Here is a 17,679-nt window from a genome sequence, read left to right on the forward strand (position 1 = left end):
CATACAATTATTCAACTCAAAATGATATATTGAGCACATCTGTCTCGTTTAAAACTGTCCAAAATGTTCCCAGGTCAAGATCCAACCTGCGAACGCTGCAATCAACTCCTAGCTTCACTGGGTCACATGTTTTGGGCCTGCAGCAAATTAACATCACTTTGGACCAAAATTTTTAAGTGTCTTTCAGACAGCCTTGGTGTCACAATCCCTCCTGACCCATTAACAGCTGTGTTTGGTGTTATTCCAGATGAGCTTAAAGTGGAGAAGGACAAACAAACTGTGATTGCCTTTACTACACTATTGGTGCGCACACTTATTTTGAAACCGATGTTTTATACTATTTGAAATTGGAAAAATTCAAATTCTCAGTTAGGGGATCGGTACAGAATTTTTTCAAAACCTGGCAGGACCTAATCAATAATATTTTAGAATAAGCTCTTAAAGCACAGAGGAAGCAATTCTTTCCGCATTTCATTATCTTCTCCATTCATCTCTATTGCCCTTTTAAACTAATCAATTTAGGTATGTTTACAAGCTTTAAGTTTTACTCCATTGGCCATGCTCTCTTTCTAACGGGTGGGGGTTAAGTTGTTTTCATCCCATTTTTTTTTTGTAAAAATTGATTTATTTGTATGAAATGATTACAATAAAATTAATAAAATAAAAAAAATAAAACAACATATTTTGATGAGTCTTCCCAGACCATCAGTATGGGCTGCTTATAACTGAGGACCAAGTGAGTAGACAATTGATGAAGCTACACACAGGAAAAGGATGGAGTCAGTCTTCAGGTTGTTAAGGCCTGTGCTGACCAACTTTGTGGTGTCTTCTGTCACCTATTCAGGCTGTCCCTATAAGGCTCCAGAAAGTGACACTGCTGTGGGAAACTTGCTGAAGTGTTCCTAATTCAAAGTAGGCTGGTGCCCCTTCAACTATAATGACTACAGACTATAATGAAGACCTTTGGGAGACTGGTCCTAGACCATATCAGTCCTTTGGTGGTAGACCACATGGACCCACTGCAATTTGTCTATTGGAAAAAGATTGTAGTGGAGAATGCAATTATCTGTTTTCTCCACAAAGCTTATTCTCACCAAGACAAAGCTGGCAGCACTGTGAAAATGATGTTTTTTGATTTCTCCAGTACCTTCAATACCATCCAGCTTTTCCCTGTTAAACTCAGAGATATGCAGATGGATGAGCCTATAGTGTCATGGAAAATGGACTTTCTGTCTAGTAGACTGCAGTTTGTGAAGCAGACCGTCTTTCTGATGTGGATGTGAGCAACGCTGGAGCACCACAAGGACAGTCTTGTCTCCTTTTCTTTTTGACACCTCAGACAATAAATACAACATTGGGTCATGCCTCTTGCAGACATTCTCGGATGATTCTGCACTTATGGGGTGTAGTGACTAGGGGGAAAAAAGGGGTATTGGAGTTGGGTGGAGAACGTCCTTTCTTGGTGCATAAAGAATTGTCTGTTACTTAACATCAGCAAAATCGAGGAACTAGTTATTGACTTTCACCACATTGAGCATCTAAGTCCAGTCAATATTCGGGGAATGGAGTTGCTGTACTGCTAAAAGTATGGGGGGTTTAATCAATGACAGGATGGACTTATTCTCATAACACAGAGGAGCTATATGAGAAAGGGTAGAGCTGGCCATTTTGTCTAAGGAGACTGCATTCCTTTCATGTGGATAGTGACATCCTTTACCTGGACATCTTCAACTTTGTGGTGACTAGTGAGATTTTCTATGTTGTTTTGTGCTGAGCAGATGAAATCTCTTCATAGAGAGTACCACCAAATCAACAAGCTAATTAAAAGGGCAGCCTTAGTTATGCCCCCAGGTGGTAGAAGGAAAGAAAAAAAACAAAACAAAACAAAAACAAAACCGAGTGCCATTATTAACAATGCTGCATATCCTCTCCCTCAAACACTAACAATAAGGATTTTCAGCCAATGAATTATTCAGCAGAAGGGTGACAGGAAACACTACTGGGGCTCCTGCAGCAATACCTCTGCATAATGCCACACAGGACTGTTAACTGCCAAGCCAGAGGTTTTTCTTTCTTGTTTAATTTTCTTCCTTTTTAATCATTCTTGTGTGTACTCAGAATCGTGTGTGTGTATTTATTGATTTGTTAATTTAGTTAATGATCTTCTGTAGAAAGCCAAATTCTCACCTGCATGGGGACATATGTTCTACATATCTAACATATATCAACTTTCATTATATACGTGCTCCATTGCTCTGAAAATTGTTACCTTAACTTGTTTAACTGCTCTACCGCGAATCGATTTTTAAAAATTATTTCTTATATTTATTCTGGTAGGAATCATACTACCAAGTAAAACCGTGTTTTGAACTAGGTTACATTATTGACAATTAAAATCAGACGAATCGATCTATGTTCTTTTTAATGTGTCCAGTTGATTATCTTTTGTAATTTTTCTGTTTCCCATTCTTGAATTTGCAAAATGAATACAGGATTAACACAAATGTCCAATTTTTTTACGCTTGGAGGCGTTGTTCTCCCACTGCCGCTGTGACCTCTGTCATTTCATGCTGTAACAATTGGGGTAACAGACTCCGTTGGAGAGAGTGCGGGTGTGTAGATTAAAACTATTCTGCTATGGACTGGCGTCTTACTTTGCTTCTATAATTGTGAATTTTAAGATTGGTTTCATTATAATATGACATTAAAATCGAAACTGCAGATTCGGAAACATTCCACTTTCATTTAATGATCTTAATGGATAACTATGTTCTTTATCTGCATATAATTTATTCCATATTTCATAATAGTCTCACAAAACGTTTTTACAATTGGTCTCAAATATGATCCAATAGTAAGTGGAGCTTCAAATCGTCATATGCCAACGTCACGTGTCTGATTCTAATCCAGTAATTAATCTTCTTGCGCTGAGACGACTCCTTAGTATTGCTGAGTTTCAGCTTTGGACGCTGAGAATGACTGTTTTAGATATGAATGGGGATATGCTTTTGTACGTCTTTGCTGGACTAGGAGTTTTCAGCTTCACGGTAGGAGCCGTCCAACTGGTTTGGAATATCTGGCGTGGATTTCTTTCATATATAATGCCGTGGTTTTGGAAGACCGATCTGAAGTCCTTTGGAGAGTGGGCAGGTACTGTGCAATAATCCAGTATCTCTAGAAAAAAAGAACCTGATTTCAAACACGCATTCAGGACTGATTTATTTTCACAATGTGACGAATACTAAAAAAATTTCAGTACATATTAAGTTTGTCTCGTTTATTAGAAGCGGTATGCGTTCCGTCCCTCTTAACAGCCCTTCAGTACCGACTGAAACGCCTTTTCCAAGAAAAACTGTACGGGAATTAAATCTGCAGTTGAGATAACACCGTTTCTTCAAAGGGTGGACAAGTCATATGCTCAGCTGTAGATAAAATCAATGAAAACCTAGGACAGCGTTAAACACATTGATCGCACTAAAGTTTACTCAAATGAACTTGTAAGTAATTAATCTCTTTCTGTTTCCTGTCCCACGCTAACTTCGCCAACTGCCATGTGGGTATAATAGGGTGTGCTTTTAGCGAACCACACAATAAATGTCTGAGAAATAACCATTTACATTACCTTCGTTTCTTAACTAAAACCTATATTTAAGTTCAGTCCCGGCCTCACGCCGGACAAAGTCATTACAAAAATAGCCGCAATTTACTTAAAGTATTTCATATTAAAGGACATGCCAAAATGTCAGGCCAGCAATTTGAGCATTGACGAGATTGTACCTAAATGTACTGTGCCATTGTGACATTCTTTTGAGTAAATTTAGTTAATAAAGCTATTGTAATAATCAAAACTACATGCCATTTTCCATACAAGCAACTGTAAACCTAAGTACTGTATGTGCTGATCAGCCAAAACATTAAAATGACTAACAGGTGAAGTGAATGTCATTGATCAAACTGCAATTAAAAAATGAAATGAGACAGAGCATTGCTACCCTTTGAAGTGTAGGCCTTTCATTTAGAGAAATTGAAAGTTAAAATCAAAGTGGGAGTACAGTGGTGACCTACACAATCCAAAAGCAATTGGAAACGGGAAGAAACTCTGGTAGGAAGAGATCAGGCAGATTCAAAGTCAACACCTAATCTGAAGACAAGTTTCTGAGGGTCACCAGCTTGTGTGACGGGCACCTCACAACACAAAAGCTTCAGGTACAGCTTAACAGTGGTCAACAAAAGCAAGTCTCAGTTTCTACTGTGAAGAGGAGACTTTGTGCAGTAGGTTTGGCAGGCCAGGTGGCAGTAATAAAGCTTTTGACCGGCAGTGTCATTTGTGTGCTGCAGGTAGGGCCAAAGTTATTTTTGTGCCAGAACAAGATAAAAAATTTGCAAAGTAGGTGTAAGATTTATTTTGTTCATAGTTTAGGTTTCAATTAGGTGATGAGATTCACTCATATCCAGCATAGAGTCTGATGATGTTTAACTTTATTAACTTCCCTCTTTTGCATGTCATCTGCTGTTTCTGTAACACTGAGAATATATCTTTTGTACAGGTGCCTCTCCACATATGTTCTTGGAAGACAATGTACCAACATTGGGCTGTGTGTTATACATTGAACAGCACAGTTCTTAAAGAAGGAAACTGGAGAGCAAAGAGCAATGAGGCACAAGACAAGTTGATCCCAAAACTTAAAGGCTCTTATAAAGTTTAAAAGAAATTTTTAGTGAATGAATAACTATTAAGAAAGTTGCAGAAGAACAAAAAGCAAATGTGTAATATGTACAAAAAGGACAATAGCACATAACCATATGGCTTATGAGAGTAACAGTTAAAAGAAAAAAATGGAATGCCAAAAGACAAGAAAGAAAATTGCTAAAAAATCTAATTTTCTAGAAGCAAAAGAACAGGCAAAAGAAGAAATGAAGTATATTATGAATAACAGGAACATATTAAACACATAGGAAAGGAAATCTAAAATGCTCACAATTCATATTTTTTTCTTGATAACCTCCCAGTTGTTAAAGGAAATATTAATTAAATAACAAGTTAGAAAATGTCCACATGCCATAAAATTGAGGTTCGTTGGGGAGCTAAATTTTTTTAGTTACATTGTTGATACCTGCAACATTCTTGTTTCTTAAATACTTTTGTAACAATGTGTTATGTGCAGAAATGCAATAATAGAATGCAATTACCAAAATAAGTGGACTACATTAAATATATGCTTCTTAAGAGTACTTTACAACATCATATAGTTACAAACGTAGTTCAAATAGATAGCCTATATTGACAGCAGATTCTATTTTAAGTAATGTAAAAATAGAATTAATCGATATATTAATGTTAGTTGTTGGATGGGGAGGGTCTATAATTAGCTTGTTGGGCTAAATAACCGGTTTTCCATAAAGCTGTTGAAATTGAAGTTGACATTTTTTAAACATAGCATTTTTAAACAAAGTACCCAATGGAGTGTAAAATCTCTGTTGAAGTCTCAAGATAAAATTGTTGGCTGCTTTGGACTATGATGGTGTTATATTTCAGTGATGGTTCTTTCCCTGGCTGGGAGTCTATTTCTTGTTTTATGTCTTTTTTGTTAATTTTTGAGTCTTTCATTTGTGTTAATGGTATTTTTATTATTTACTGTATTACTAATGTCTGTGTTATGTGCCTTGTGTTTTGTCCTGGTTCCCCAAGAGGCAGGGCCATCTGCCCATGAACCCAAGAAACTACTCTATAAAGATGAGGGCAGCCTATAGTTCTTTGAAGTTCATTTGAATGCACTTGTCAGTTGGTGAGTGTTTCTTTGGGCTTTTGCGATTTATTGGACTTTTTCCACTTTTTTGTTCTGTTCTTGACCACTGTTTGGATTTTGCCTTGGATTGTTTATTTTGGATTGACTTTGCCTTTTTTTGGGGAATTCCTTTTTGCACTTATGTGCTCCACAGAGCTTCTTGTTGTTACAGAGCATTTTTTGTGAAGAATCAATCTTTTTATTTATAAAGATTCTGTGTTTGCCCATGGTTCTCTACTCAAGTGGGTATTTATGGAAGTTTTTGGGATTTGGGAACTCTTTTTTAGAAGAATATGTGTGGCAAATTTCAATAAAATCAGTTAACTGGGTGCTGAGTTGTTTCATGGAGATAGACACACAGATGGCACAGATATGACAATCACAGCAGGTACTTTTCGCATACATATAAACACACCTAAAAGTGATTTGGTGATTAAACACAAAGAAGTACTACTAGGATTAAAAATTCTGCAATGAAACAAAAGCTCTATTATATTTAAAAAATGATCTGTACAATCTAAGTAACTATAGGCCAATAAACCTGTCATGCATAATGAGTGAAGTAATGAAAGAAAATACTACATAAAAGATTGAAAAGCACTTAATAAAAGATCGAACAGGTACATTAGTGAACAGCCAACATGGGTTCATACAGGAGATTGTGTTTTGTGAACTATCTAGAATTTTTACAGATGCAGCAAAATCTTCTGTTGCCAGAGCACATATGTTATTATTTATGTTGAAAGCCTTTTCATTTACTCAAATGTACAGAAGAATGGAAAACATTACAGTGCAAGAAATATATCAACATTTTAAAAGAAATTTTAAAACTGGCCGTTCCACAGAGATCAATGCTGGGGCCACTGTTATTTTTAATTTACATTCCAAGGGCTCTCTGTGTCCACATGGGACCCCATGGCTGAGTCAGTTTTTTTCAACAGTCAAAAGACATTTAGGTTAAGTGGACTGGTGATTCTAAATTGGCCCCTGATGTGTGTGTGTGTGTGTGTGTGTTTATCCTGCGATAGGCTGGCACTCTGTCCAGGTATTGTTCCTACTTTGCGCCTGATGCTTACTGGTATAAGCTCCAGCATTCCCTCAACCCTACTTTGAATTAGCATGCTTACAAAATAGATGGATATGTGGATGGATGGATGGATGAACAGATGAATTAATGATCAAGAGCCAGATAGAAATGTAATTGTTCAATGTGCTTGTTAATGTGTTGTAGATGACACATACAGTACACCGTGAAATGCCAGATTCTTTTCATTGTACTTTGTACACATGGCAATAAACCTGAAGTTGAACTTCGGTCAGAAGCAATGATACAGGCAAACCTGGACAGAATTCACATGTTGGCCATTGCAGTTTAGTGTAAATAAATATGACGTTGTACAATTAGTAAGTAAAAATATCTGATTTATTTCACAACAGGGTTTGTTAAACTTGGAAATACACCTTATGAGAAGGGCTTACAGATCAAGGGAGGTCATGCTTGTGTTGCACAATGCACCTTTACTTTTGTACTGGGTGCTGCTTTAGTCTCTGTATTATGTGAAAGATATGTGACAGTATTTGGGACATGCCCAGATACGTACAACTACAGTACTGCAGGGTATAAACACTTTGAATGAATTGAAGGAATTAAATCCATTCAGTTTAAGTAAATGGAGATTAAGAGGAGACATTAAAGAAGTGTTTAAATGAATAAGGTAAACTAGATGAATGCCAGATGTTACTTTAAAATGAGTTCCTTCGACAAAAGGGTAGTTGCTATACTGTAGACACTGTACATCTTCAGGTCAGCTTTACATGATGACAATAACCAGTGCTTATTAATCAATTAATTCAGTTCCTCTGAAATATATCGGTTTAAAGAGCAACAGTGTTTAGGTATATTCATTATACTTTGTACTGAGATCCTTGCAGTTCCAGTCTCTGCAGCAGCCTCAGAATTGGCAAACATATTTGGCACTCCCACTGTTCTGCCCCACATCTTGTTAGTTGAGATTGTTATTTGTTGAACTTTGCTCCCCCTTCATCTTGTCATTTATTAACACTTCTGTCAGTCACGTCCCACACTCACAGTGGTACTATAAAAGTCTATGAAACTCACATAAAAGACGTAGGTCCCATAATAAACATTTGAATACAATGCACCCCATGTGTCTCACGTAGGCACCCCTTTATCTCTTGTTTTGTTTACGTCCAAAACATATCCTTAGGGTATATAAACCCCTGTGTCTGGTTAGTTGTGGTACACAGCAATTTGAACCTCTGTCTACGCGCTTCTCTTCGTCTTGATCCAACCGTGGAAATCACTCGCCTTGTAAGTATCTTTTAAAGCTTTATTGTTTAATGTACACTATCTGCTATGTATTGCTTTGTAAATCATTCTTTATTGTCTTTGATTGTACACCTGTAAATGCCTGTATGTTTCTTTTGTATATATTTCAGTTTACAACGAAGTACGTCCAGTAAAAGCCTTCAAGATAGCTCGCTCACCCCTTGTCGTTTTTTATGTGGATGTGCCGAGTTGTTTAAGCTCTTTGCGGCCGCATTGCACAAGACAGTGCGGAGTTAGGCAGAAAACCCACCAAGTACTAGTTAAAGAAAAAAAAAAAACGTACATGTCAAATAGCGCTAACTACTAAAATATATATTAAATTTAATTTCATTTAGACCTCAATGCATTATTATTGTACAAATGACTTAATGAAAATAATGTATTACTGATTGGAGACTGAAATGAACTGATATACTGATGTCATTTATGCAAGTGGAATTGGACACTAAGGAAGTGCTGAGAGTTTTGTGTTCTGAAGTGTGAGAGTTATTTAAAAGACACATTTTGCTCCTAAAATCTTTGTGGTGGATATTCAGTAAGCAAGTTTTCTAAGTAAACCGTTTACTGCATAGAATAGTACTTAGCGGTCAAGATAGTAGTGCAATTAAGAGGGCGTAAATGTAAGAGTTCATTAATACGTAGGGATAGAAACTGTGAGCAGAGAGTTTCAAGGCAGGGAAGTAATAATGTTAGGAGAACATATAGGAAAAGTAAATTTAACATCAAAGAAGGACAAACAACAGGAAGTTGAGGGGAAGAATAATATAGGAGCTTAAGGGGCCAAAAGGAGTAAAATAACTGTAGCAGTTCTTTAATCTATTCAATTTTTCCTCTCATTCATTCACATTCATAGTATATCCATCCATTCATCCATTATCCAACCCACTATATCCTAACTACAGGGTCACGGGGGTCTACTGGAGCCAATCCCAGCCAACATAGGGTGCAAGGCAGGAAACATCCCCGGGCAGGGCGCCAGTCCACCGCAGATTCATAGTGTATGACGGCATGAAGTTTCATTCCTTACAGCCCCTGGTGCATATGCAAAACAACATACTTCATAACATTACCAAAGACCACAGCAACAATACAATATAAAAAGACATAATATGCATTAATATAAAGCTTGAAAAATGCTCGATTCCCATATTAAAGTGCAGAGTGAAAAGTGACAGTACATAATTGTGGGAATGTTATAAGCATATGGTACTGGGTGACATGTAGGAGTTCAAAAGACTGACAGCCTGGGAGAAGAAGTTGTTACAGGACCTGGCTATGGTTCTAATGCTGTGGTATCTTCTACCTGATAGCAAGAGATCAAACAATGCATGTAATGGGTGAGAGACGTTTTTCACAATGGCGTTGGCGCTATGCAGTGTGTCTAAAAGATGTCCTAGATTTTGGAGAGGGAGATTGCTATGATCCTTTCAGCAGTCCTCCACTATACCCTGCAGTGTCTTGCGCTCATGGGCTTTGCTGTTCCCAAACCACGCATTGATGTGGTTTGTCAGAATGCTCTCCATAGATCCTATGTAAAAGGTGGTAAGAATGGGTTGTGGTAAGCCAATTCTTTTCAATCTCTGCAGAAAAAAGAGGCATTGCTGTGCTTTCTTGACAATTGAGTTGGTGTTGATTGTCCAAGAGAGGTCATCAGAAAAAAATATACCCCAAAAAACTCATTGATACTGACTCTCTCCACAGCAGAGCCATTGATGAGCAGTGGTGAATAGTCAGCCAGTGTCCTTCTGAAATCGACAAGCATCTCTTTTGTCTTATCAGCATTAAGAGATAGATTACTTTCACCACGCCACCTCATCAGGTGTTCAACCTCCTCTCTGTAGGATATATCATCATTGTTGCTGATGAGACCCACTATGGTTGTATCATCCGCAAACTTAACAATGAGGTTGGACTCAGACTTGACGGTGCAGTCATGGGTGAGCAGTGTGAACAATAGTGGGCTCAGCCTGCAGCCTTGGGGGGCATCTATGCTCAGCCTGATGGTATTAGATGTTAGGCTGCTAATGCACACTGACTGTGATCTATCAATAAGTTCAGAATCTAATTACAAAGAGGAGTGCCAAAGCCTAGCAGAGAGAGTTTTTTCACCAACTACTGGGGTATGATCGTTTTGAACACTGAGCTGAAATCAACATTCTGACATATGAATCCCTGGTGTTCAGGTGAAACAATACAGTGTGCAAGGTTTATGAGATGATATCATTAGTGGATTGATTTGGACGGTAAGCAAACTGGAGTGGGTCCAGAGAGGTTGGGAGGATGGAGTCTTTTAACCAACCACTCAAAGCACTTCATCACGATTGGAGTCAGTGTTACAGGGTGGTAGACATTAAGACATGTCACTGTTGACGTCTTTGGCAATGGAATGATAGTGGTCTTTTTGAAGCATGTGGGGACCAGAGCCTGGCTCAAAGAGATGTTAAAGATGTCTGTGAGGACATCAGCCAGTTGGTCAGCACCGTCTCTAAGCACATGCCCTGGAATGTTGTCTGGTCTTGCAGCATTCCGTGAGTTGACTCTGGAAAGAGTCTGCCTTATATTGGCAGGGTCCAGACGAAGCCCTTGTTCCTCAGGGGAGGGTGTGGACTTATATGACTATGTGTTGTTTTGAGCTGCAAAACACACATAAAAAGTTGTTGAGCATTTCAAGGAGGCAAGTATCAGTGATATAAGCCTGTGATGAGATTTTATAATTCATTAAGGCCCGTATGCCCTGCCACATGTGTCACAGAAGTTGTTTTTCATCTTCTGTGCATACTGACTTTTAACTTTCCTGATGGACTTGGAAAGTTCAGCCTGTGCTGATCTCAGAGCCCCTTCATCACCTGATCTTAAGGCAGCATCTCTTGTTCTATGCGGAGCACAGACTTCAGCCGTCAGCCGTGGCTTCTGGTTGGCATGTATCACGATAGTTTTTTCAATAGTGACATCCTCAATGCACTTTCCTATGTACCCAGTCACAGAGTCAGTGTATTCCTCTAAGTTAATATGCTGGTCATAGTTGGCTGCCTCCCTGAACATACTCCAGTCTATACATTCAAAGGTGTCCTGCAATGCTGAGTTGGCTCCTTCAGGCCAAGTCTGATGTCTTTTTGTATTGGCCTAGATTGTTTCAGCAGTGACCTGTATGCTGGGAGCAGCCGAACACAGAGGTGGTCTGAGAATCCCAAATGGGGGCAGGGTACAGCCATTTGAGAATCGTTAATGTTTGTGTAAAAAAGGTCCAGCATATTCTCACCTCTTGTGGCAAAGTTCACATGCTGGAAAAGCTTAGGTGTTACATTTTTTTAAGTTAGCATGGTTGAAATTGCCAGAAAATAATGATTCAAAAGGGGAGAAGCCCGTGGAGGCTTGAGGGACCTTCCGGTAGGAGAACAGAATGAGTGGAATTAACTGAACCCAGTTTTTTCCATTCTCGCTGACCACCTTGCAGAGCATTTGCTTGAGCATTTGAACTGCTCTGCTAAACCATCAGTTTCAGGATGGTACACTGAGCATTTTAAGTGCTTAATCTGAATTAATTTGGCAGCCTCCCTGAATGTTTCCGATGTAAAGAATGTCCCTTGGTCCGTTAGAACTTCTTTAGGGATGCCAACCTGCTCAAATACCCCTACAAGGTTAATCCTATGCGATATTTTTAGAATTAGCCACACTTAGTGTGATGGCTTCAGGATATTGGGTAACATAGCCCACAATGACAAAATATATTTGTGGCCTCTAGCAGAGGATTCTAGGAGTCCAGTAATGTCCACCCCTAGTTGATCAAAAGGTTTGTCAATGAGCAGGACCAGAACGAGCGGAGCATGATCCTTCCGAGGAATTTGTTGCAGTTGACATTTTGGACAGGAAATGCAAAAGTGATGGATCTCTTCATTAATTCCTGGCCAATAGAAATAGTTTAATTCTCCCCAGGGTCTTCTAGGTACATAAATGGGCACCTAAGAGGTGGGCATGCACTAACTCACAAAGCTGTTCCCAGAAAGTCTGTGGGATTAACAACAGTGTCCACACTCCCTCATGGTCTGTTATCTGATAAAATAAATCATTCTTTAGCACAAAGTAAGGTCCCTGTGGCATGAAATAATTTGTTTGCCGTCTATCAGAACAACTGCATTTAATGCAAACTTTAAGGAATCATCATTCAATCATTCTCGTTTAAATGAAGCTGGTTTTTGTTTAAACTGAAACTGTAATTGAGACAGAGGATCATTAGTGACCTCAATGGGCAGAGTTATGTCCCATGCAATCGCATTCTCTGCATGAGTTACATCATCAGACTTTGATGAAAGAATGACACCCTCTTCAAATTGGATAGCCATATCATTGACTGGTTGCATACGAGGTGTGGAAGCAGTCTGTGATGGGTTTTGTCCATCTTTAACAAGGCCCAGTGTTTTAATAGAGGTGGAGATAATACTTTTGCTGTTATTTTCTGACCAGTCTCACCCGAGCATTACAGGGAAGGAAGGGCTGTGCATGACAACTACCCAGATCTTTTGTGTGAGTCTGTTATAAGTTATAATAAATTTGGTTTCCCCATGGATACACGTTAGACTGATCAACCCAGATTCCAATTGTCATGAGAGTATATAACGGTGAGCTACAATATAAATGTTACTGCTGGAATCGATTAGTGCTGGTACTTAGTGCCCATTAACTACAACAACCTCATCATGTGGCAAAGACAAAGGGTTTGCAAAAAAAAAGTATGTCTCTCCTTTTGCCAAACTATAATTCATTGGTTCACCAAAATGGGAACATTTCGAATGTTGTGGCCAAGTTCTCCACATTTGTAACAGGAAGGAGTGCATGCACTGCAGGGTCCATATTAAACCGAGAGGGCTCAGGTATAGCAACACATCCCTGTCAGGGCCTGTGGTGATCAGAGTTCCTCTCTGTCTTTTTGATTGGGAGGCAACACCGTGGTGCTTGAGGGCTGCAATCAAGACGTCCATGTCTTTGTATTTCTGCCTGTGGACCAGATGGGCAAGGTTTTCTAGTACCGACTGCACAAGAGAAAATTACCAGCGACCAACTCCATGATTCAATTTACGAAATTGGCCTCAGGTTTAAGCCATCGAGCCAAGCAACCCCAGATCTCTGGGTTTTCAGGGTCAAATGTCCACTCGTGACAAGCACTAGCCTGTTGGTGCGGAGTGATTTCATATCTGAGCAGCACCTCAGTCTTTAACTTATTGTAATTATCGGCTGCATCTTCATGCAGGGACATGGTCCCATTGGTGATGCACTACAGTTCATTCGAAATTCAACAAGTACGTCTTAATATCGTTATCAGGATGGAGCGTTAACAGTACCTGGGATGGTCACATCTATAGTTCCTTCTTGAGAGCCGCACGGGCTTGGCCACATACTTCTGCTTCAGTGATCTGAGTCTGCTGTACCCCCGCCTGAAACTTCAGGTTTTGGATATCCTCCACCATCTTCTGTATGAATTCTTCAATGTCCTGGGTCTCACTCATTCTGAATTTAGCAGACTGAAGTCAGAAAGAACAAGCTCCCATTTATTTGGCCCATGTGATTTAATTTCAAACTGCTGTTTTTAGTCTAAAAGTTGGTACAACTTGGACATTAAATGATGCCCAAACTGTCTTTTTTGTCATCAAGTTCCTCATTTAGTATATTTACTATATATATGTCACAGTGTAACAGAGACATTTCCTTAACAACTAAATGGTTAGGCATTAAACAAGCATCATTCATAAGGAAACAAGTAATATATACAGTGAAATAACTGTATTTTATAGAAAAAAATGTAGTTAAGCATAAGGAACTTAACATAACTTTAGTTATTTAAAGTAAAGTTCAATTTCCTTTCCTCTGTTTCTCTCATTTTACACAACACCTGTAAGTTAAACTGCTGTATACTGTATACTTACTTCTGAGCAAATTAAAAAAACAATATAAAATTAAAAAGAAACTATAACAAAACAGCAATTTACCAAGAAAGTAATAACTAATTTACATTTCGAAATAAATTACTTGGTTGAAATTAGATCACCACAACTCAAAGTAAGAAAGGTAATGTGAAGTAAAAATGTAAATGGTAACATAGTTTTAATAGGAAATGCAAATTATCCCAGCTTTCCTCTTTTTTATATGCCTTTACACATGGGGTATTCCTCCTTATCCTTGACGTTCCTACAACATCCCAAAGACTCAAAGGTTAGGCTAATTGGCTACTGTCAGCTGTCTCTCTGGATATATGCATGTGTGCTCCTTGTCCAGGGTTGATTCTTGCTTTATGGGACAAGCTTTGGCTCCTTTTGACCCTGATTTAGATAACAACATATTTAAAAATCACAAGTCTAGAGAAAGACTGTTTCTGTTTTGATATTTGCACTACTGACATGCTAAACGATTTGTTTATTGTGTGAAGAGATGCCTGGCAGGACCTATGCAAGGGCTGCAACAGGAAGGCATTCCCTATATGTGTACTGGCCATTAAAGAAGTTTGTTTGTTAGTTTTAAACTAGAGGGAAATTTCACATTGTTCAACCCAACATGCTAGATTGCAACCCAGGGATGTAATAAAGGTATACCAAAAGGCTGCAAGACCTCCTGGCCCACAGGAAGCAGCACATATCTACTATTAGGGGAAGCTAGGGCCAAGTTCTCCTTTCCAGGCTGCATCCAGGGAGGTCTGGCAGGCAGTCCATAGTGGGAATGTATCGGACCATGCTGTCCCTTCAAGGAAATGAACAGTTGAGAACCTGCCTTTTACACATAACCATCAAACTCTTTAGTGCCTCCTCCTATTGTGCATGTCTTCAGTCTAGCTACTTGTTTTTTACTAGCTAAAGTACTTGGCATTGCCTGGATATAAACTAGGGACAAACTTTTCTTTTAAAATTTCCACATTGCTAAACATAACCTATGAAAGCGTTAATCTTGCTAGACAATAAAATTGTTATCCAAATTAATTAAGAAGAAAACATACCTATATGTACCTGGGATCTTAGATAAGATTCGGTTTTGGCCACTACAAAACTTTGTTTGCCTTTTGACAATATCCTCACTGCAGGAACTCATGCTGCCTGATGGGAATTGTAGTTCCCATGTTGATGCTGTTTTCTGTTGCACTTCTTCCATTGTAAGCCCTCTTCTCAATACAACATAATAATACCTTATGTTTTAACTTGGACCCATGTTTTGTAAAAAGCAGTTCAGCCAATTTTCAATGATTACTGAACAAACAAACATATCCAAATGGCATACAATTTTATTTTTATAGATGTAGTGTACTATGGGGTGTTAAAGTTCATTTGTGTGTGTGGTCAGGAGAATAAGGGTGAAAGAAGAACAGGTAGTGGTGAAAAACAGTGGTCATTGTGGCAGGTGGCCAGGGACCTTGCCCCACCAGGATGCCTGGATCAGGGAAGGACTGGGAAGGGGCAATATCTTGTTAATGGTATTTATATACTTTTTCGTAATTTCCTTCGACAGGAGTTTTAAATGTGTTAATGTAAGTTAAACTTACATAATGCTGTAAAATTATATTACAAACAATCTGCCATATTTAACATAGGATCTGATTTAAATATGCAGCAGTACAATAGAGAATGACATTATTTTCTGTGGTTTGTCTGACCCAGCCTAAATGTCAAACTCCACTCATGTCTTTATAGTTATTTATTCAGTCAATCCTGTCTTGCAGCTCGTTCTCATCTCATATCTCTCTCTTGACATTGGTCTCTCCAAATCCGTGTCTTTGGCCTTCCCTCAGAGAGCTACTTGGAGTGGCCTTAAAAACTCTAGAGGTCTAGGCAACATGCTCAAAACACTTTTAATAGAATACAATTTGAACCCACTTCCTTGTCCATTCATCCATCCAATAATCTTCTGTTTAATAAATGTATCTAATTTAGAGTCACAGCAAGCTGATGTTTCTCCTTGCAGCACTGGATTCAAGAGGAAAACAACTGTGGATTGGACAGCAGTCTATCACAGGGCACACTTATTTACAGAGCTACAGTCACTCTCTGATACAACTAAGCATCTCTGTTTAGTCTAATCTGAACCTTAGGGATGTGAGAGGAAACTGGAGTACTTGGAGAATAAAATTTCAGGCTCAGTTCTTTATCGAGAGACTTTTGTATCCTGCATAGATTCTTGTGAAGTTTATTGTTGTTTTAACAATTTTGAACCTCAGAATCTTGTAGGAAGTCTCTCACAATTTGTATTTGTTGTGAACCTTCGTCTGAGCATATATGGGATTGTTATTTCATTTTGGAATGTTTGAATGTGTTTTTCTTCTTATTTATTTTTTATATTTAGGCGAGTAAAATTAGCATGCTTCAATTTTGTGTTTTCTTGACTGGTCTCTCCCATGTTGTGGTACATATTAATGAGCGCAATCACTTTATTTGCAGTTGCTATCCTCATCACTAGTCATGTAAAGTGGAGTTCATGCAATGTGCTTTGTCATTGTGTTCCATATGTATACAATTGCACACAGTATTTTGTTATGAACTTTATCTTGCATTTTAGTATTATGGGTAAGTTAGTTTGAATGCCTTTTTGGAACAAATATTTCAGTTTCAGAACTTGGTTTTGTTTGCTGCTTTTGGATTTTCTTAAACATCTTCCTGCTTTCCATACTACAATATTGTCTGCCCCTTCTGGCTACCTCCACTTCCTTGTATTTTTTTCTATTAAGCAATTTAATATCTGTGATTATTCTCTCACTGGAATGAGAATCAAAATACTGATCTGTTTACCTTGCAAAAGCAAAATGCCATATGCTTTACTCATTACAAATCCAGGCATACTTGAAATACTTATTCTTAACTTAAATTCATGATGGAAGAAGAACCTCTTTAATATTCTAGAAGACAATGCTCAGTGTGTGTTTAAACAGCATTATCTTTGTGTGCTTTGAAATTGAATACATACATGTAATACTCAATACCTGATGCATAATTGAATGTAGCTAGATTCAGGTAAATATGTGCTTAGTAGATGAAGGATAAAAGAGTCACCAGAACATCTGGGTTCTTGGTATAAAGGGGAATATGAGGGTAAAGATTGGGAAAAATGTTCAGGTAAGACAAACCCAGATCAGTAAATGGAGATCTTAGTTTATTGGTCTAACACTACAGGAAGTTCCATCATCAAGACAAGTCTAGTCAAATGGCTTTATTGTCATACTGTTCATATATACAATTGCAGCCTACAGTGGTATGAAATAATGTTTCCCAAGAGCACAGTGCAACATATACATAAACACAGGGCAAGTAAAGAGCTATACTATAATAAATATATAGATAGTGTCACAGGTGGCTGGGGGATGGTACCCGGCCGGGACGCCCCGGAGGACCGGAGGAGGGCTTACGCCTCCCCCAGACTACGTGGGGACGACCACCCTGGTGGCTATAGGGACAGTAGGGGCCCGTGGTCACTGCCAGGGGGCGCCCCAATGCCTTTGGAGCCCTGGACCTCAGCACTTCCGCCACACCCGGAAGTGCTGGGGGGAAGAGGATCAGAGACACCCGGAGTGCTTCC

At 38.7% G+C, this 17,679-nt stretch overlaps 1 protein-coding gene across 1 annotated transcript in view; it reads left to right on the forward strand.

The window, feature by feature from the left end:
• Positions 1–2,913: 2,913 nt before the first annotated feature.
• Positions 2,914–17,679, forward strand: part of LOC120525124 (very-long-chain 3-oxoacyl-CoA reductase-like) — a 61,039-nt gene continuing 46,273 nt past the window's right edge. Inside the window, exon 1 of the mRNA XM_039747164.1 lies at positions 2,914–3,150. Coding sequence (XP_039603098.1) covers positions 2,976–3,150 — 175 coding nt within the window. The 5' untranslated portion in view covers positions 2,914–2,975. The remainder of the gene's footprint in view (positions 3,151–17,679) is intronic.

Source organism: Polypterus senegalus, chromosome 3 (genome assembly GCF_016835505.1).
Source record: "Polypterus senegalus isolate Bchr_013 chromosome 3, ASM1683550v1, whole genome shotgun sequence".
In the NCBI taxonomy this organism is placed as follows: Eukaryota; Metazoa; Chordata; class Cladistia; order Polypteriformes; family Polypteridae; genus Polypterus; species Polypterus senegalus.